The sequence below is a fragment of the Tamandua tetradactyla genome, chromosome 3 (assembly GCF_023851605.1).
Source record: "Tamandua tetradactyla isolate mTamTet1 chromosome 3, mTamTet1.pri, whole genome shotgun sequence".
Taxonomy (NCBI): domain Eukaryota; kingdom Metazoa; phylum Chordata; class Mammalia; order Pilosa; family Myrmecophagidae; genus Tamandua; species Tamandua tetradactyla.
Genome location: NC_135329.1, coordinates 65,926,396 through 65,948,133, shown reverse-complemented (window position 1 = coordinate 65,948,133; position 21,738 = coordinate 65,926,396). Strand labels below are relative to the sequence as shown.

General features: G+C 46.4%; 1 protein-coding gene across 1 annotated transcript in view; it reads right to left on the bottom strand.

Moving 5' to 3' along the window:
- The window catches only part of LOC143675600 (uncharacterized), a 41,659-nt gene extending 19,921 nt beyond the window's left edge, over window positions 1–21,738 (bottom strand). Inside the window, exons 1-4 of the mRNA XM_077151726.1 lie at window positions 21,724–21,738; window positions 21,341–21,453; window positions 21,018–21,233; window positions 17,887–17,960 (exon numbers count right to left, since the gene is read on the bottom strand). Of these exons, the coding sequence (XP_077007841.1) occupies window positions 17,887–17,960; window positions 21,018–21,233; window positions 21,341–21,453; window positions 21,724–21,738 (418 nt within the window). The remainder of the gene's footprint in view (window positions 1–17,886; window positions 17,961–21,017; window positions 21,234–21,340; window positions 21,454–21,723) is intronic.

Here is a 21,738-nt window from a genome sequence, read left to right as displayed (position 1 = left end):
TTGTCCATAAATTGGGAATAACTCATACGTTTGAAAAAGACCAGTTGGCTGCTCAGACTCAGTGTTCTGCATGCAAGATTTACTGTTCTTTCTCCTTCCATTTGGTGACCTATAACCCACTAGGCATTTCTAACTGGATAAAAACTAGAAACTTGACACCCTCTTGCTGCACCATTAACTGCAAAGTGTCCCTCAAATGGCTATTAATAGACTCAGTGTCTGCTTAAGTCAAATCAGGTCAAGACACCAACTAGCCAAGTCCCTTTTTTCTTGATTTTGAACTACCTTGAAATTCATATCACTTTGTCTTTAGATAGGAGAATTCAGATGAGCATGTCAACAAAAATCGCCTATGGTGGATTGAAAATATTTTACACGTTCATTCTTTTTCCACGGGTCGCAGTCTGGCGAGTCTTTCAGATGGGGGAGGAGGGCATGGTCGCTGCCCGAGCATGGTAGTGCCCTCAGGAAGGCATTTCTGAATCACATCCAGGACCAAAAGATGCCGAGAGATGCTCCGAGACCATTTCCACGAAGGGCTGCAGTTTTATGGGGTGAATGAGGAAGGCTGCAGGGCCTGGAGGAGAGCACGTGGCAGGGAAACAGGGTCCTCCCAGCCACTGCCTTACAGAAAGCTTCAGTGGCTCAGTCCCCAGTCAGAAGTCCACGTTGGTCCTAGGAGCTGCAGCCTGGAAGCTGGGAAGGCAACTCCTCCAGCGATTTCAAGCCATGCTGCTCGGAGGTTGGGGTGACCATGGTGGGGGAAGCATGGGGGTGTTGGCAAGCAGATGGCAGGATGCATGACAAAAAAAAAAGCTCGCCCTCCTTACAGCTTCAGGATTGCTCCATACTTATTCCATTGGTAGAAAAGACCCTGCAGATATTTGCTTTCACAGCCAAGGTTCTGTGTGGGAAGTACAGGTTTTGAAAATCATGGGTCAGGCCCAACAACCTGGGCCACAGCTTGTCCATAAGGCCCCTCTGTGCAGCAGTGACAAAAAAGGACCCTCTCTGGATAGACACATTTCAAAAAGGTGCCCCTTCTTCTTGACCACCCCAGCAAACCCAGTACCAGAGCCCAGGAGGTTGGTGACAGGAGCTCGAGTGGATGGCAGGCCCCATGATCCCCTCACAACCCCCATGGCCCCCTCGCAGCCCCCATGGCCCTTTGTGCAGTCCACAAACTGCAGAACCTTATGCAGCCCTGCTGCACCCTCCCTTCACAAAAAAACCCACCCATCCTATAAGTCCCCCACACCCTGCTAGATATCTGTGCGTGGGCATCTCTACACTTGCCATGTGGCCCACGTAGGCTCATGGCATTCTCAAAACAAGCTACAGGGAAGAGGCCATTTCTCCAAATTACAGCAGGCCCATTCGAAGCCACATGAGAGCAAAAGGGGACGTAAACCCAGCTCTCCCAACTTGGCGAGTTCTCTAGATGCATCTCCTACTGAGAATGGTTCACCTTCTAGGGTCTCACTGTCTTCATCCTACTAACAAGACTCTGCCGAACTTGGAAACAAGGGCCCTGCTGTGTGTATTCTGCCACTCCCAGCCGTCCCTGTAGAAGGAGCTTTCTGCCCTCCCTAAGTCCAACCACAGCCACCCAACCAAGAGGGCCAGCATTCATGTTCCCACAATATCTGATGAAGCAGTTTTCTTGTCAGTCATGTCTCAATAATTCAATCTAATTATCTAAAAAATTAGATAATGTTGTTCTAAACTTTGGTTATTTGCTTAAATACTTTATCAAACCCAAACCAGATTTTACACTGCTTAGAAAGAAAAAGACAACATGTATGAGAATTATTTAAAAGCAGATCAAGAGTCGCAAAATGGAGCAGGGTTTAGAACGGAGGAGAGAGTGGAGAGAATTACCCTGCAGTCCAGACTCAGGATAACCCTGTAATTGGCATAAACAAAGCCCTGCCCTGGCCATCATTATGATCCACTGCTGAGACACGTGCTCCAGTCACAAACACTTTGGGAAACTTGTGCAACGGGCCCTTACACAGGCCAGGGACAGAATGGACTGCAGCTGAGGTGGAAGCAGCATCCAGGTCATGCCCGGGGCAGGGTGTGCTCTTCTGGTGGGGAGGCACAGTGCCACAGCCATGGCTGCCCACACACAAAACATCTCCACAGTGTCCAAACCACACCAGCCATCGCAACTCATCTAGACCCTCTACCACTCACCTCTTCCCATGAGCCTTCATCTCCCCCAGTCTACTGGTCCTACCCTGATGGTCTTCACCATGAATCGGGCCAAACTGCAGAGTGAGCCTCACAGGCCTAACCCTCCATGCCCTCCATACCCAGCCTGGGCAGTGCTTTTCCAGAGGAGCAGCCCAGTGGTTGTGGAGGGTCATATGGCAAGTGCGGCACTTTCCCTGCTGAAAAGTGGGATCCACAGTGTAAAGGGGCATAAAAGAAGACCAGAGCTCAAAGCTCACCATTGTGCCCACTTTGTCATTTCATTCATTTAGTTGTTCCTTTAATGAACACCAAGCATTTGCTATGTGTCAGGGACCAGTTTTGGAATAATGACAATAAACAGAGCTGGTAGTTGAGAATGGGGCATCACTCCCATGGGTTCAAGGCAGTGCTCAAGGAGGAGGCTGCACTTGAGCAAGTCCTGAAAGGACCAGGAGACTACTGACAAGTGGCCAGCCTCTCCAGGTTTGCCCCAGTGTAAAGAGGAAATGGGGCTGGATCAGTGGAGGACAGGGAGAAAGACAAAGGGTAGGAGGGCCGAAAGAAAGAAAACATCTGCAAGTGAAATAAGACAAAATGTATTACAAATCTCAATGCAAACAGAAGTTCAAAGTGGTGCCTGAATATATGCACATCCTTGGATGGAGGGGAAGGAAACTAGATTTTCAATCTTAACTCTGACAGAAACATGCTTAGAAAAAATCCCTTCCCTCTGAAGGACTCACTTTCCCCATATGTAAAATGAGGGGTTGCACCAGAGTTGGGATTCTCACCCTCTGTATTTCAGGAACCAAAGCTACATTTTCAGCCTAGATCTCACCCCTGAACTCCACTCTCAAGTACCCATCTGCCTCCTCAACCCCCTCACAAAAGGAGCACACTCAGACCCAGTCACTGAGTCTCTCCCCACCCTTGCCACATGGAACCAAACCTCCTGGGATAACGCCGTAGTCCCAGTTACTCAGGCCAAAGTCCTAGAGTCCTCCTTGACTCCTCTCTCTCTGTGCCATCATCACATCCTGTCAGCTCAACCTGCAATCAATCAATCAATTAAAAGACATCCAGCACCAGACCACTTCTCACCCATCCACTGCCACATCCTGCTCCAAACCACCATCACCTGTCACTTGAATTACTGCAATAGCCTCCTGACTGGACCCATTGATTCTGCCCAGCCAACAAGTCTAGCCAGCCTGTCCCCTTAAAATGCACATGGGATGACATTATCATCATGGCAACATAAACAGCTACTGAAAACCTCTTCCCAGAGATTCAATGTAAAAGGGGTCAATTATGAATTGTTCAGAACTCTGGAGGAAGAGAGAGACTGAATTGAAGAAAGAGAAAAATATCACCTAGGAAACCTTAGTCCTGGACTGGCCCATCATCTCCCCTCTCCCTCACTCAGTCTCACATAGCACAGGAAGGGCACAGAGGCAGCAGCTGGGACCCCTCTGTGGTAGTTAGATTCAGTTATCAATTTGGCCAGGTGAAGGCACCTGGTTCTGTTGCTGTGGACATGAGCCAATGGTATACGAACCTCATCTGTTGCTGATTACATCTGCAGTTGGCTAGGAGGAGTGCCTGCTGCAATGAACGATGTTTGACTTAATTGGCTGGTGCTTAAATGAGAGAGCTCAACATAGCACAGTCCAAGCAGCTTGGCATACCTCATCTCAGCACTCACAGCTCAACCCAGGCCTTTGGAGATGCAGAAAGGAATCGCCCCAGGGAAAGTTGTTGGAACCCAGAGGCCTGGAGAGAAGGCCAGCAGAGATCACCTGAACCTTCCCACGTAAGAAAGAACCTCAGATGAAAGTTTAGCTGCCTTTCCTCTGAAGAACTAACAAAATAAATTCCCTTTTGTTAAAAGCCAATCTGTCTCTGGTGTGTTGCATTCCGGCAGCTAGCAAACTAGAACACCCTCCCACTGGTGACTTAGACTATAAAATCTCTCATGGCAGTGAGACAGACCTCTACCATTTGGAGACCTGGGAGACAGGGGAGGACATCTCAAGGCCCAGGTTAGTGAGGTTCAAAGTGTCTGAGAAAACATGGGCAGAGATTATGTTTCCAGCCCTGGGTCCTGGTGCCCAGCCCCCAGCCCTGAGGGAAGCAGCAGAGGGAGGCCCTATCCTTGCCTGGTGGGATGGTTGCAGCCTGGGGAGCTGGGCAAATCCTCTACCCCATGAACAGTGGGGGGCACAGCCCCACATTGAGGGAAGTGGGGCACACAGGAACCTTCAATTTCAGACCCACTAGGTGAGACAAAGCTCGGGCTTCAGGAGGTAGCTCCACCTCACCAGGTGAGAAGCAGCCTGGACTCCAGGAGATAATCCAACCCTGCCCAATCAGATGCAGCCTAGGCTCCAAGAGGAAAACAGCTTCTGAGAACAACTGACTCACTGAAAAGCCTCATCTGCTGAGCAAACCATAATGGCAGAAAAGCTGCAGTGCTTTTTAGAGCCTTCTCAGATCCTATCCCAGGCCCACTGGAGCTAGTCTACATCCCCTGCACAGGAACTCACTCGCATTTTCACTGAGATACATGGACAACACAACTGTTAAAGCTGTGCCTTAAAACAAACTCAGGTTTTGTGGGCCAGTGAAAAACAACATCAGTGGGAGACAGCAAACTTGTTTTACTCCAAAAGGGAGACCTTGCTGTGGGGTCCAAGGCCTTCTTCCCATCTCTGAGACAGACTGCTGTGGGCATCTGGTTTTGGGGGAAACTGGGAGGCAGAGGTAATTTGACATCTGGTAAGCAAGAGAGATGAACAGATAGAGAACAAAGCCCACCAACATGAAAACCTTAGGCAAAAGACATAAAAATGACCTCCAGAATAAACAAAGAAGGAAATCAGATGCCTCAAGGCAGCAAAAAAATCATGACTCATACCAGGAAGCACAAAGACTTAGCTTAACCAAAGAAACAAACTAACACCTCAACTGAGATACAGAAGTTGAAGCAACTTATTAAAGATGTTCAAACAAATCTTTTAAATAAAATCAACAAGTTGAAGGAAAATATGACAAAAGAGATGAAGGATATAAAGAAGATATAAGGAGTCCATACAGAAGATCATGAAAGCTTGAAAAAACAAATGGCAGAACTCATGGGAATGAATGGCACATTATAAGACATGGCAAACATAATGGAGACAAAACAACAGATTTGAAGAGGCAGAAGAAAGGATTAGTGAACTAGAGGATAGAAAAGAACAGATAGAAAAAAGGATGGAAAATTTTGAGCAGCATTTCTTGGAACTGAATGACAACATAAACCACACAAATATACATGTTTTGGGTGTCCCAGAAGGAGAAGAGAAGGGGAAAAGGACAGAAAGAATAATGGAGGAAATAATCACTGAAAGTTTCCCAACTCTTAAGAAAGACGTAAAATTATAGGACCAGGAAGTACAGCACACCCCAAACAGAATAGATCCAAATAGACCTATTGTAAGACACTTACCAATCAGATTCTAATGTCAAAGACAAAGAGAGGATCCTGAAGACAGCAAGAGAAAAGTGATCCATCACATACAAAGGAAGCTCAATAAGATTAAGTGTGGATTTTTTCAGCAGAAACCATGGAGGTGAGAAGGCAGTGGTATGATATGTTTAAGATACTGAAAGAGAAAAATGCCAACTGAGAATTCCACATCTGGCAAAACTGTCATTCCAAAATGATGGAGAGTTTGAAATATTTACAAATAGACACCAAGAGATTTTGTGAACAAGAGACCTGCTCTACAAGGAATACTAAAACGAGCAGTACAGGCAGATAGGAAAAGACAGGAGGTAGGTTTGGAGAAGAGAATAGAAATGAAGATGAGCAGTAAGGGTAACAAATAGAGTAAAAAGTTAAAAAAAAAAAAAAGATATAACAGATAAAATCCAAAAGAAACCATAGCTGAAGAAAGTATTGCCTTTATAGTAATAATATTAATTATTAATGGATTAAACTCCCCAGTCAAAAGATGCAGATTGGCAGAATGAATTAAAAAAAAAAAAAAAGATCTATCTATAGCTGTCTACAAGAAACTCACTTAAGACCCAAGGACAAAAACAGGTAGAAAGTGAAAGGATGGAAAAAGATATTTCATGCAGCCAATAACCAGAAAAGATCAGGAGTAGCTATACTAATAACAGCCAAATTAGACTTCAAACGTAAAAAATTAAAAGATACAAAGAAGGGTACTATGTCTAAATAAAAGGGACAATCCATCAAGAAGACATACTATCATTTATATCTATGCTATGAACAAGAGTACCCCAAAATGCATGCGGCAAACACAGACAACACTGAAGGGAGAAGTAGACACCTCTAGATGGAGACTTCAATACAGTACTCTTATCAGTGGATAGAACATTTAGGGAGAGAATCAATAAGGAAAAAGAGATTTTTTAATAATATGATAAATGAACTAGACTTAACCAACAACAACATTGCATTGCACCCAACAACAACAGGATATACATTTTTCTCATGTGCTCATAGATCATTCTCCAGCATAGCTCACATGTTGGGTCAGAAAACAGGTCTCAGTAAATTTTAAAATACTGAAAGTATACAAAGCACTTTCTCAGATCATAATGGAATGAAGTTGGAAATCAATAAAAGACAGAAGGCTGGAAAATTAACAAATATATGGAGGATAAACAACACACTCTTAAACAGCCAGTGGGTTAAGGAATAAATTAGAAATCAGTAAATATTTTGAGGCAAATGAAAATGAGAACACAACATATCAGAACTTTTGGGACACAGCAAAGTCAGTGCTGAGAGAGAAATTTATTGCCCTAAATGCTTATATTAAAAAAGAAGAAAGGGCAAAAATTGAGGAATTAACTACTTATCTGGAGGAACTAGAGAAAGAAGAACAAACTAACCCGAAAGCAAACAGAAGGAAAGAAGTAAAGATTAGACCCAAAATAAGTGACATTGAGAGCATGAAAACAATAAAGAATCAATAAAAACAGAAGCTAGTTCTTTGACAATACCAATAAAATTGATGGACTCTTAGCTAGGCTCACAAATAAAAAGAGAGAGGATGAAAACAAATAACATCAGAAATGGGAGGGGGGACATAACTTCTGGCCTTACAGAAATAAAAGAGATAATGACAGGATCCTGTGAACAAATATATGCTAACAAACTAGACAATCTAGATGAAATGGACAATCTCCTAGAAAAGCATGAACAGCCAACATTGACTTGAGAAGAAAAAGCCCTCAACAAACCAATCACAAGTAAAGAGGCTATATTAATCACAAAAAACACTCCTCAAAAAAGAAAAGTCCAGGACAAGATGGCCTCACATGTGATTTCTACTAAACACTCAAGGAAACATTCATACCAATCCAGCTTAAACTATTAAAAAAAAAAAACTGAAGAGGATGGGAAGTTACCTAACTCATTCTATGAAGCCACCATAATCCTAATACCAAAGCCAGACAAAGATAATAAAAGAAAAGAAAATTACAGACTATTTTCTTTAATTAATATAGATGGATGAATGAATATAGATACAAAAATCCTCAACAAAATACCTCCAAATTGAATCCAGCAAAATCTTAAAAGAATTATACACCATGACCAAGTGGGTTTTATTCCAGTTATTCAAGTGTTGTTCAATACCAAAAATCAGTTGATGTCACACATCATATCAATAAGTTAAAGAGGAAAACCCACATGATCATCTCAAATGATGCAGAAAGTCATTTGACAAAATTCAGCATTCTTTCTTAATGAAAACACTTCAAAGGATAGGACCATAAGGAAACTTCCTCAACATGATAAAGGGAATATATGAAAAACCCACAGCTAACATAATTCTCAATGGGGAAAGACTGAAAGATTTCCTTGTAAAGATCAGGAACAAGGCAAGGATGCCCCCGTCACCATTGTTATTCAACATTGTGCTGGAAGTTCTAGCTAGAGCAATTAGGCAAGAAAAATAAATAAAAGCCATCTAAATTGGAAAGAAAGAATTTTTTTCCAGTTTGCAGATGACATGATCCTATATGTAGAAAATCCTCAAAAATCTACAGTAAATCTACTAGAACTAGTAAACAAGTATGGCAAAGTGGCAGGATACAAGATCACTATACAAAAATCAGTAACGTTTTTAAAGCAATGAGTAATCTGGGAAGAAATCAAGAAAAAAATTCCATTTACATTTACAACCAACAGAATCAATATTTAATAAATTTAACCAAGGACAAGAAGACCTTTTTTTTTTTTTGGTTAAATACAGAAGGCGTTGCTAAAAGAGATCAAGGAAGACCTAAATAAATGGAAGGACATACCATGTTCATGGATTAGAATAGTTAATACAATTAAGATGTCAATTTTATCCAAATTCCTTTATAGATTCAATGCAGTACCAATTAAAATCCAAAAAATTTACTTTGCACAAATAGAAAAGCCAGTAATGATATTTATTTGGAAGGGCAGGGTCCCCAAGTAGCTAACAATATCTTGAAAAATAAAAATGAAGTGCAAGTTCTCACACTACCTCTATTTAAAGCATATTACAAAGCTACAGTGGTCAAAACAGCAGGGTACTAGCATATAGCTAGAGATACTGACCAACGGAATTAAATTGAGTTTTCAGAGGTGGACCCCCTCATTTATGGCCAGTTGATCTTTGATAAGATATTCAAAATGCAAACAATGAAAAAAGATAAATAAATGGAATCTCCTCAAAATTTAATATTTTTCCACATCAAAGAACTTTGTCAGTATGCCAGATTTAAACTGTTGTGTACCCAAGAAAAGCCCCATTCTTTAATCCTCATTCAGTGTTGCTTGGTGGTATCTTTTTATTGTTTCCATGGAGATGTGACTTACCCATTCAAAGTGGAGTCACTTACTGGAACCCTTTATGAGGGAACCATTTTGGAAGCTCAAACAGCAGATATCTTTGGAAATGCACGATGAAAATGCCCCCGAGGAAGTCTTATGAAATGAGGAGATAAAGCTAGCAGACATCACCATGCGCCTTCCCAGCTGTGAGAAGTGATCAGAAGCCAGAGACCCCAGCAGACACCAGCCACATACCTTCCCAGCTGACAGAGGTGTCCTGGATGGTATCAGCCTTTCCTGAGTGAAGGTAACCTCTTACTGGTGCCTTATTTGGACATTTTCATGGCTTTAGAACTGTTAACTTGCAACTTAATAAATTTTCTTTTTAAAAGCCATTCCATTACTGGTATATTGCATTCTTGCAGCTTGAACAAACTGAAACAGTCAGGAAAGTAAAAACACACCCTATGCAATGGGAGACAATATTTGGAAACCATATATCAAATAAGGGTTTAATATCCAGAATATATAAAGAGTTACTACACTCAACAGCAAAAAAGACAAACAATGTAATTAAAAATGGGCAAAAGACATGGATATACTTTTCCAAAAAGGAACTGCAAATGGTTCAAAAACATATGAAAAGATGCTCAACTTCAGTAGTGATTAAGAAAATGCAAATCAAAATCACAATGAGATATCATCTCACACCTACTTAGAATGGCCATTATTTTAAAAGCAGAAAACTACAAATGCTGGAGAGTGTGCGGAGAAGTAGATATACTCATTCACTATTGGTGGGAGTGTAGAACGATGCAACTGCTCTGGAAGGCAGTCTGGCAGTTCATCAGGAAGCTAAATATGGAATAACTGTATGATCCAGCAATTTCATTACTGAGTATATATTCAGAGGAAATGAAAACAGGAACACAAATGGGCATTCGCACATCAAAATTTATAGCAGCACTAGTCATGATTGCCAAGAGATGAAAACAACTCAGATGTCCATCAATAAACGAGTGGCTAAGCAAACTGTGGTGTATATATATATATACAATGGAATAGTACACAGTTCTAAGAAAGAATAAAGTCATGAAGCATGCCACAATGTGGATGAACCTTGAGGACATTATGTTGAGTGAAATAATCCAGAAACAAAATAAGAAATACTATATGATCTCACTAATACGAACTAACATCAATGAGCAAACTTTGAGAATTAAAGTTGAGAATACAGGTTACCAGGAAATAGAAAGAGGGTAGAGACTGGGCCTTTGGTGCTGAACAATTGCAAAATGTGCAGCAAGATTGATTGCAAACATCCATAAATGGATAGCACAATATTATCTGATGTAGTGCAATAATATGAAGACACCGAATGACACTGAGTGTGAGTATGGTTGAATGAGAAAGGCTAGGGGCATGAATGACACCAGAAGGTAAGACAGAGGCTAAAGACTGGATCTGTATAACATAGCCTAGAGTGGACAATGATGCTGATTAAATGTACAAATATAGAAAAGTTTTTACTTGAGGGAGAACAGTTGAAGGTCATCATTGTAAGGTGTTAAAACTGGGATGGTATATGGAAAAAATACAATCAATGCAAACTAGGGTCTGTAATTAACAGCAACATTCTATGTGCATCCATTAAGTGTGACAAAGGCAATATACCAAAGCTAAATGTCAGTAAGAGGAGGATATAAAGAAGGGGTATGGGGCTCTTCTTTTTGCTATTGTTTCTCTTTTTCTTTTTTTATTTTTTCTTTTCTCCTCTTCTTCACTCCTTGTGGAAGAAATGGAAATGTTCTCATGTAGATTGTGGTGGTGAATATACAACTATGTGATTATACCAATGCAGTAGGTTGCTAAACTGCTGGAATGTAATATACTAGAAATAGAATGGCTTTTAAAAAAGGAATTTAATAAGTAACAAGTTTACAGTTCTAAGGCTGAGAAAAGATCCAAACTAAGGCACCCACAAGAGGTAGTCTTCACACAAGAAAGGCTTATAGCATCCAGAACTCCTCTGTCAGTTGGGAAGGCACATGGCTGGCATCTGTTGGTCCCTTGTTCCTGGGCTCCTCTGTTTCCTATAAGGGTTCCTCGCCTGATGTCCATGAACCTTCCCTTAGCTTCTCCAGGACGCAAGTCTGGGTATTGGCTTGCTTAGCATCTCATGTGAAGGCACATGGCAATGTCTGCTGGGCTCTGCACCTCCAAATGTCTGGGTCTCATGTTGACTCTGTCAGCTCTGAAGCAACTGTTCTCCAAGCATCTGCATCAGCTTTGTACTTAATCCAAAAATGTTTTCTCTTTTAAAGCACTCCAACAAACTAATCAAGACCCACCTTGAATGGGTGGAGTCATGTCTCCATCTAATAAAAGGGCCACACCCACAATTGAGCATGCCACATCTTCACAGAGATAATCTCATCAAAGGGCCACACCCACAATTTGGAGCACTACCTTTGTGGAGATAATCAAATCAATGTGTTTCCACCCTACAGTACTGAATGACGATTAAAGAAACATGGCTGTCCCCACAAAGACTGGATCTGGAAAAAGACCTGGGGTACATAGCAAGACCAGTACAACTGTGAACCATTGATTGTGCACTTAGGATGGATTGTATGGTGTGTGAATAAAACTTTTTAAGTGCTGGAGAACATAGGAGAGGAAGATAAACCTATTCCTTGTTGGTAGGGAAATAGAATGGTGCAGCCCCTCTGAAGGACAGTGTGCTAGTTCCACAGGAAACTAAGTACAGGGCTGTCATATGAACCTGTAATCTTGTTATTAGGGTATATATTTAGAAGAACTGAAAGCAAATTCATTGAACTGAATACAAATGGCCATTTTCACACTGGTACTTATGGTGGCATTACTCACAATTTGCAAAGGATGGCAGCGACCTAAGGGTACATCGACTGATGACGGAAGAACTAAACATGGCATATACATACGATGGAATATTGAGAGGCTACAGACAGGAATGAAGTTGTGAGGCATACAATTAGGTGAATGATCCTTAAGGATATTATGTTGCATGAAACAAGCCAGAAACAAGAGGACAAATATTCTGGGGCCTCACTAATATAAACCAACTATAATGAGCAAACTCTGAGACTTGAATTCAAGAGCATAGGTTATCAGGGGATAGAATGTGGGCAGAGATCAGGCAATCAGTGATTAAAGAGTACAGAATGTTCAATAAGGCTTACTGTAAAGGTTCCTAGATTGTAAGCTCTTCTAGCAGTCATCTATTCCTGAGTTTTAACTTTTCTTTCTAAATTCTGAGATGCTGTACTCTTCGTGTATAACCTGGCAGTACTTTGGAACTTTGGGCATTTGTGTGACACCTCAGACTCAGAAGTAGAGTTCTGCAGTTTTGAAAGTCAGCATTATCCTATACAGCAACTGTTAAAGATGCTGAAAAAGAGATGAGGCTCCAATTAGAGATACGAATGAAAAGGACCTGGTTAGGACTAAGGTAAATCAGAAAACAGAATAAAGGATGATATTATCTGTGTTTTAAAACTTTAATTTCTGTGTGAGACCAAAGGAAGAGACATTTAGTTCATCCAAAATTAAAATTTTCTATAGCACACTATCTAATTTAATGCATCTGGTCAGTTTATTCAAACAGTTCATCTAACTACATGGAACCTAGAATAAAGAATGAGATCCTGCTTTTCTGTACAGGTTAATGCAATACTTGGATACATTCCAGAGAATCTGGGGCAGAAAATAAAAATGCATTTGCAAAGTCATCTTGAGCTACTGGGGGAAAAGGTGGAAATATTAAACTTCCCTACCTGGGGAATTCCTGATATTCTCTCAGCTATTAAGTCACTCCCAATTCAATAAGTCAATTCCTTGATCTTGAGGTTTGCCCTCATGAAATGTATTTCTGCAATGGTGAAGCTAAGCCTACTTATAATTATACCTAAAAGTCATCCCCAGAGAGCCCTTTGCTTGCATAGATATGGCCTCTCTCTAAGCCAGCTCTGCAAATAAACGCACTACCTACCCCCCTGCATGAGACATAATTCCCAGGGATGAGCCTGGCCTGGCATTGTGGGATTGAGAATGATTTCTTGGCCAAACGGGGGAAAGAAATGAAACAAAGTTTTCAGTGACTAAGAGATTTCTAATAGGGTTGAGAGATCATTCTGGAGGCTACTCTTATGCAAGCTTTAGTCAGACACTACAAACTATCACAGTATGCCAAGCCCCAAACTGCAGTATTCCTGAAAGCCCTAGGGCATACTCTGGGTTCTAAGACTCTATAAACGTTTTTTTTAGTAAGTTTTTGTTTTAGAAACTTAAGGCCTCCAGATGGATCCTAGACCAGATAAGTCCTGAAACCCAGAGGTACCAGTCTTTCCTGGAGCATCAGCCAGGTTCAATCTTCTACCCCACAAGTTCAACCCCCTTTCCAGCACAAAGACAGAAAAGTGGTCATTGCTCAGATATCCCTAAAGATTGAGAGAATGATCAAATGAGGGGGGAGGTGATCTGAGAAATTAGGATGTAACAAATGACAGTGACTACTAACTGTTTATACAGACATTTCTTTTTAATGTCTAGTGTTTTAGAATAGCCAGAAGGAAATACCTGAATTTACTGAACTGTAATCCAGTAACTCTGATCTTTGATAATGATTGCTAAGCTATATTCAGAGGAAAAAGTCAATTGCCCGTGTTTGTATGTTTTGTTTTGTTTCTGGATGTTTCATTCTGTTCCACTGATTTATTTACCTATCTCTGCCAACTGCTGCCCTGTCCCGGTTAACCTACTTTTATTGTAAGTCTTAAAATTGGGCAGACTGCAATACTAGTGGTCAATAAGAGGCAGGGGTAATGGGTATGGGATGATTGGGTTTTTTTGTTGTTTTTTTTTTCTGAAGTGATATAAATGTTCTAAAAATGATCGTGATGATGAATGCACAACTATGTGATGGTATTTTGAACCACTGATTGTATACTTGGATGGACTATATGTGTGTGAAGGTTTCTCAATAAAATTACATTTAAATAATGCCCACGGCAAGGTAGCACACACCCACAGTCCTCCCGTGACTTCAGTGGTCGACCAGCTGCACAGGCATTGCACCCCTCCTCACTGCCCTGCTACCCTCAGTACCTCCCAGACTTCATCTCCTTCCACACTACCTGTTCTCAACTCCAGCCACACTGGCCTCTTGCTGTTCCCCAAACCTGCTAGGATGCATCCACCCCAGGGCTTTTACACCCACTGAGTCCTACGCTTAGAATGCTTTTCTCCTACACATGGAGAAGTCTCACTCCCTGCGGTGGTTTTGATCTGCACATACCCGTCAAGAAAGCATGTCCTTAAATTTATAAATAAAGTTATAAGTTTAATGGGTGTGCACCCATTGTAAGCAGGACCTTTGACGAGGTGACTTCAGCTAAGGTGCGGTTCACCCCAAACTGGATGGGTCTCAACCCTACTTCTGCTGTTCTTTGTAAGAGAATGAAATTTAGAGAGAAAAAAGCCTGAGGAGAATCAGCCAGAAGCTGAATTCAGTGGAACCTGGAAAAGAAAGGAAAGACCAGGAGACGCCCCTGTGTTCCCAAGAAACTAGAGCCTTCTCTCTCCTCCTTCATGTCTTAGTACAAACGTGACCTCAGTGAGGTCCTTCCTGGTTCCACATTGAGAGCGGCACAGCCCACCCTCTTCATACTCCCTGTATCCTTCCCTCACTGTATTTTCCCCCAAAACCTCTCTCTCCGTCTGACATATATTTCACTTATTTACTTGCTTATTCCCTCCCCCTCCCACTAGAATGTAAGTTCCACGAGAGCAGAGATGTACACCTATTTTATTCATTGCTCTATCTCCAGGGCTAGAAGGGCACTTGGTGTATAGCAGAATCCTAAAAAGTATTTACTGCTTGAAGGAAGAGAGGAATGACAAACTGCGTGAAATGAATGAATAAATGAAAGTCTTTTGGTCTTTTTGCTTTGGAGAACATGGGTGGTAAATGACACAGGTGTCAACTCTTTATCTCAATAAAAAAGAAAAGCCACAGAATGGGAGATAATATTTGCAAAGAATATATCTGATAAGGGTTTAATATCCAGAATATATAAGGAAATCCTTCAATTCAAGAACCTAAAGACAGACAGCCCAATTTTAAAATGGGCAAACATGAATAGGCGTATCTCCAAAAACAAAATATAAGTAGCCAATAAGCACTTGAAAAGATGCTCAACATCACCAGTCATTAGGAAAATATAACCAAAACCACAGTGAGACACCATCTCACACCTACTGAATGGCTACTATCAAAAAGACAGAAAATAACAGGTGTTGGAGAGGATGTGGAGAAATAAGAACACCAATTCACTGCTGGTGGGAAGTAAAATGGGGCAGCCATTGTGGAACACAGTCTGCTGGTCCCTCCGAGAGGTATCCATCAAATCACCTCTGACCCCACAATCCCACTGCTAGGTATGTACCCAAAAGAATTGAAAGCAAGGACTTGGACAGATGTGTGCACACTGATGCTCACAGCAGCATTATCCACAATTGCCAAAAGACAGAAACAACCCGAGTATCTAGCTACAGATGAGTGGATAATCAAAATGTCGTATTTGCTAATACAATGGAATACTATTCAGCCACAAAAAAGAATGAGGTTCTGACCCATGACACAAGGTGGATGAATCTTAAAGACATCACATTGAGTGAAACATCAAACACAAAAGGACAGATATGGCCCACTTTTATGAAACATCTAGAATAGGCAGATTCCCAGAGACAGGAAGGAGACTAGAGGTTTCCAGGGCCCTGGGAAGGAATGGGAAGTTATAACTCAATAGGTACAGAGGCTCCGTCTGGGCAGATGAAAGGTGTTGGAAATGGATAATGGTGATGGCCATCCAACATTGGGAATGCAATTAATGCCACTGAATTATACACTTAAAATGGTTAAAATGACCAATTTTATGTTATATATATTTTACCAAAAAGTGATGGAAGGAAGGAGGTGGGAAGTGAGGAGGAGAGGGAACAGAGAGGGATGGGGGAGGGGAGGAGGGATGGGGAAGAGGGGAGGGGAAAGGAAGAGGAGGGCCGCTATTACTATAATCTTCCATGAAAGAAACTGTAGACTCCCAATGGGGCCCATGCTCTCAGGATGGAGAATGAATTGTTTTTCCCTCCAGGAGCTCAGTGGGCAAAGTGCCATTGCACTCTCTTCTTCTCATATGTCACAAGTGAAAGCTCCATACCTCACCCTGCAGCTCTCTCCCAGGTCGACCCTGTGCCACTGCAGAACTCTCTAGCCCGAATGAGGGGAGCAGACAGGGGGTCTCCAGTCCCAGCGTAGGCGGTGCCCGGGTCCCAGCCCTACATGGCCCTGGGGAAAGCAGGGGTGCGGCCCAAGGCCAGCCAGCTCCGGGGCCACCTTTCCCGCCAGCATGAGCCAGCATGGCCGGCCTGGCTCGTGGTTTATTTTCACTTTCTATATACTTCCTTCCACACCTCCTCCTAACACATTTTTCACAGGACTGATAAGAGAAAAATAACCACGATAAGAAATTACAAACCTTCGCCATAAGCTACTAAAGCGGGTGTATATGTCCCAGTTCTGGAGGGGAAGCCCCATAGGCTCTAGGAAGCTCCCTGCACAGGCCAGGAGCGTGGGGTACCCACCACGGCACTGAGGCTCCGAAGCCTGGGCTCCTGCCATCGGGTCCTCCTTCGTTCGTGCAGTAAGACACGGGCATCAGATACCGGGCAAGCTGGGGGGCAGGGGGTGGGGAGGGCAATGGGGCTGGGCAAACCTGCTCCCCGGGCTGCCACTCACCTGCCTTCAGCCTGGCTGCACCAGGCCCCCCTCCTCTGACAGTGCCAGGAGCAGAAGGGAGCCAGGAGTGAGAGGGAGCGAGCCCTTTACATCCCAAATCTAAACCTGCTCCAGACATCCTCCTTCCTTCCTTCCTTCCTCCTTCCCTTCCCCTTTCCTCTCTCCCCCTTTGGAGCCTCCCGTTCACACCCCTCAGCTTAGCTCCAGGCCCACCTACTACAAACAGCCTGGCTTCCTGAGCAGTCACCCGCAAATTGGCACCTGCAGCAGCCCCTGTGCCTCAAATCTGACAGAATCTAGTGTCTGCGCCTCATGGTCTGAAGCAAAGCCAGCCCGACACATTCTCTGGTGCTTTCTGCCACATAACTGGGCCTTGTGAGATGCCAGAACGCAGAACTACGGCGGCTGCACTTCCCATGCCATCCACGGCTTCCTGGACTCCTGGGCTGCCTCTCGGCTGTGCCCCGAGCAGGGTCTCCTCCGTGGGCCTCGTGATCTGGGCGCAGAGTAGAACGCGGCTGGCTCAGCTGCATTTGGGGAGAATCTCCAGTCTGCATGGACGTGTAGCCACGTGAGCCTCACGGAGCCCCCAGAAACGTGGTGGTCCCCAAGTTCTTGTTTTGGGATTTGTCTACGCTCTTGTGACTGGCCATTTGCACCTGGGCCTGCCCCCAGCTCTGACTTCACAGGAGGGCAGCCCCCATCCCGGACACTTCCGAGGGCAGGGGGCGTGATAAGTAACGGCCCCAGAAGGAAAGGCAAACCCAGGCTGAGCCAGGCAAGCAGGACGCACTCCAGGGACAGGCTGCCTGGCTTCCGGGTGGCCCACAATGCCAAAGGCACTGCCGCCCATGGGTTGTCCAAAGGGCAACGGGAGAGAAATAAGCAGCAGGACAGAGCAGGCCACGAGGCCACAGCAGTGCCGGGCCAGTCGTCCTACGGTCTGCTGTGAGAAGGGGAAGAGGTCAGTTTCCAACAGAAAGATGAGGAAAGCAAAAAGAGAATTTTCTCTAGTTACCCGACATGAGGATGGGCGTCCACTTCTGAGAACCACTTGGAATTTCACAGAGACAGTGGCGTCTGTACTGAGCCCTGGGAGTGGGGAGAGAGAACTGCAGTCGGGGCTTGTTGTGCAAGACGGAGACCATGTTCTAGAAGCAGTTCCGCGTCGGGAGATGACCCGCAGGCAGAGAGAGCAACGGGGAATACTGCAGGGCTGGCCTGGCTGCCCTCCCGGTCAGCCCTGACTGTCCACCCCAAGCCTATGGCTTGGGTTTAAGAGGGCTGCTGGTTGCCCTGTTTGTGGGGACAGAGCTCGGCCACCCAGGGAACACCCAGCACCCAGACGGCGGCTGCACCTGAAGGAGGCCAGTGTGGGGCCCAGTTCCCTGGGAGAAGGAGTAAAAGGCCCCGAACTCTGTGTCCCCACAGAGGTCCCGTGGAGACTGCGGACATAGCTTTTGCTTTGTCCCCCAGCCCACTCTACCCGAGGCACTGGGGCTTTGGGGCCTCCCTGAGCCCTCTCCCTGGCCCAGTGGCCCTCGGGTGACCCAGGCCAGCTCAGGCTCTGAGGAGAAGCAGACCCTCTTCCTGAGTGCGTCCCCCTGCCTGACCCCTCCGTCAGGGACCCCCGAGTCCATGGGACAATGAGGCTGGGAAGCCACCGCCCAGCCCTGCCCAGGCCTTCGGCCCAAGGAATCCTGGGTAATTGGGCCTGCAGGGGCTGGAGGGACAGGAGGGGTCTGGGGTCCTGAGGCAGCTCCCCAGAGACCCAAAGCGCAGTGCCAGAAGGAGGGAAGCCTAGAGGAGCCCCGTGGGCCACCTTCAGAAGGCCAAGGGCTGAGTTAAAATGCCGCCAGACTCACTTCTCATCCCCGGAGGACACAAAGGGATCTGGATTTGTGATGTCCTCTAATTCCAGTAGTCCAAGGCCAAGCGGCTTTGACTCTTCATCACTGTTGTGTTTACAGCCCGAACTGTAACCCTTTTATCCAGGCTGGTGTTATTACAGTAACAGCAGCCATTCATTGAGTACTCCTATCATTAGGTATTACGGGCCCCTGTTCCAGGTGAGAAACCCAAGGCTCCAGGAAATCAAAACTTATAAGTGGTAAAACTGGGGTTTGAGCCCAGGTCTCTGGCTCCCTGCGCCCCCACCTTCACGGGGGCCTCACGTCCTTGGCCTGTATCCCTTTCCTGTTGTCAGGCTGGATGCACGCTTCCCTAAGGAGAAACAAAATCCCAAGGTGCCTAAGAGATAAACCTGCAGACGGAGCTGCAGGGGACAGCCTGTGCCCCACTTGTGCCAGCGGCTCTGTCACCCGGGCAGCGGCTCCATCCTCCTGCTCTCCTGGCTGAAACCCTACGCCTCCCCAGAGATGGGCTGAAGTGCCAGCTTCTGGCCCTGCTGGCCACCCACTCCCACCGGCCTGGCCCCCATGCCTGAACCAGCTCCTCCCACCTCTGCACTCACTCAGGGCTCGGAAAATGCTGTGGCCCGGACACCCAGCCTTGGAGGTGCTGGGAACGGCTGATGCCAACGTCACAAGGCCCCGAGGGCTCGCCAGCGCCAGCTGCCCTTTCCCAGCAGAAACAAAAGCAGCACACACTGCCTGGGCCATTTTCACCCTTCCCAGAAGCCGCCAGCCCTGCCCTGGCCCAGGTACACCCAGCAGCCAATGGCCCGGGGCCCAGGGTCCTTGGGGCCACTCAGTCAACAAGCGCTCATCAGCCTTATGGGGGCAGGTGGGGCTGGAGAACAAGAGGCGACTGAGCCCTCCTGGGGCCGCACCGAGGCTTCTGGGAAAGGGCGCGGCCTCTGCCTGCAGACCCTGAGCCACGCTCCTCTGTTTTCTTCCATTTTCCGTAATGCCATGTACTGCTTTCATTATCAGGAAGAAACCAATCAGGAAACAAAAGTAGAAAACAATTACAGAAAGTCAAAGCTCCATCGGGCACGGTGCCCACACGGTCTTGGCCGTCCGGGGACAGCAGCTCCCAGGTCGTGGGGACCCACGAGGGCCTGCTTTCTGGGATGGGCACGCATGGGCATGGACACTTCTCCATCAGCAAAGAGACATGCCAGGCACGGAGACAAACGGACACGTCAATTCCCAGCTAATCAAACAGACAAGCAGAAGCTCAGAGTGCAGCCTCATCAATCTGCACGGTCCCTGTCGCTCTGTCCTGGGCACAGTGGGGGATGGACAGAGAAACTGCAGCGGGACAGGGTGGGCAGTGAGTCTGAGAGCGCCTCTGAGCACACCCAACCACCCAGGAGACACTTGCCCCAACAGCCAAGCAGTGGGGAATGGGAGGGGCAGACCCCAGGTCCCCCTTCCTTTCTCCCACATCCTGTTCTGCATTTAAACCTGAGTACCATGAGCACCCACCCTCCCCAGCAGTCTGCTGCCCAGAGGAAAAGGTTCTGCCATGAAAACCTTATAGTCCTGGGGGATAGGGACGCTGGGCCTCCAGGCGCTGGCCCATTCCGTGCACCCAGGAAGGCAGGCAGGTCATCCGGTGTTTCCGGGTGCAGCTTCTGGGGCAGAGCCCGACCCACTGTCCTCACTGCCCAAGCCCTTGCCATTGTTTGGAAGAAACAGCAAGGCCCCAAGTCCAGCCCAGGCCCTTCCCAGGGCACTCACTGCCCCTTAGTGTTGTCTGAATGCCCTCGAAGCCTGCTGTGGGGTTCTAAGTGAAAATAACTGTTTAAAAACCAAAAAGCCTGGCATCCAAACCGAGATCTCTAAGCAGGGAGGTCCAGCCTAGCAGCTCCCGGGTCCTGTGGCCTCCCCGGTTCTCCGGAGCCGACACGGGGAGAGGGCGGGATGGTGACTGAGCCCAGCCCACGCCTCTCCTCTCCTGCACAGCGCGGCCAGCAGCAACCACCCCCGAGACCCTCCATCATCGTGTTGGGATCCAAGCCACGAGGACTCACTTCCCTTCGAAGGCCAAAGAAAACAAAACGCCTTCGCTTCTAGAAGTGATAAAATCTGCGAAAGCTGCCTCCATAGGCAGAGCCTCTGGGGAGCTGTTCCATGAGTCCTTCCTGAACAGGGCGCGTGGGGCAGCCTCCCCAGATGACCCGGCGCCCCAAGCACCCAGGTGGCTGGGGTGGACAGGGGAGAGCCGTGCGGCCGCCCTTACCCAGGACCATGGCGAATCCGGGGTGCGCAGTCCCTCTGCACCCTTCCAGGTGGCGCTGTGGGGGGTACCCTGCTCCTCCATGGACCCCCGTAGGTCTGTCCGTCCGCCCACAGAGCCTGCAGCCTGCTCCCCCCGCCGCCCAACACCACCACCAGCGCCAGCAGCAGGGCCAGGAGCTTGGGCCATCGTGACCTGGGCCAGGGCAGGTGCGTGTCCCTTTACGGGTGTCCCCAGGAGCCACAGCCAGGTCACAAGGCTCAGATGAGCCCGAGTGTGCTGCAAATCCTCTTCCCGTAGGGCTGGCTAAGGGGTGACACCTCCACCAGGTGCTGGGAGGTTGCCGGACAGGCCAGTTCCTACAAAACGTGTGGAGGGGACGCTGGGGGGCCAGTCCCCGGTGGGTGATAGCCAGGGCAACCCCAGGCCAGCTCTCTGTCTGCGGCAGGAGTTACAAGCACGACTCAGTGTCACATGCACACCATGAACTCCCAGGCCTGCCCCTCCCAGCGCGCCGCCCAGAGGGACCAGCACACGCTGTGACCTCAGCCTGTCTACACCCAGCACTGTCTCAGCACCCGGACAGAGACCACCCACCATGCAAGGACCACCCTCCCCGCCCTGGCCACCCCGGCGCCACTTTCGGCCTCAGGGAATGGGGCCGTGCACCAGCTGTCCCTCTGAGATGACCTGCTTCTCCCAGGCTCACCGTGCTGGGCCACAT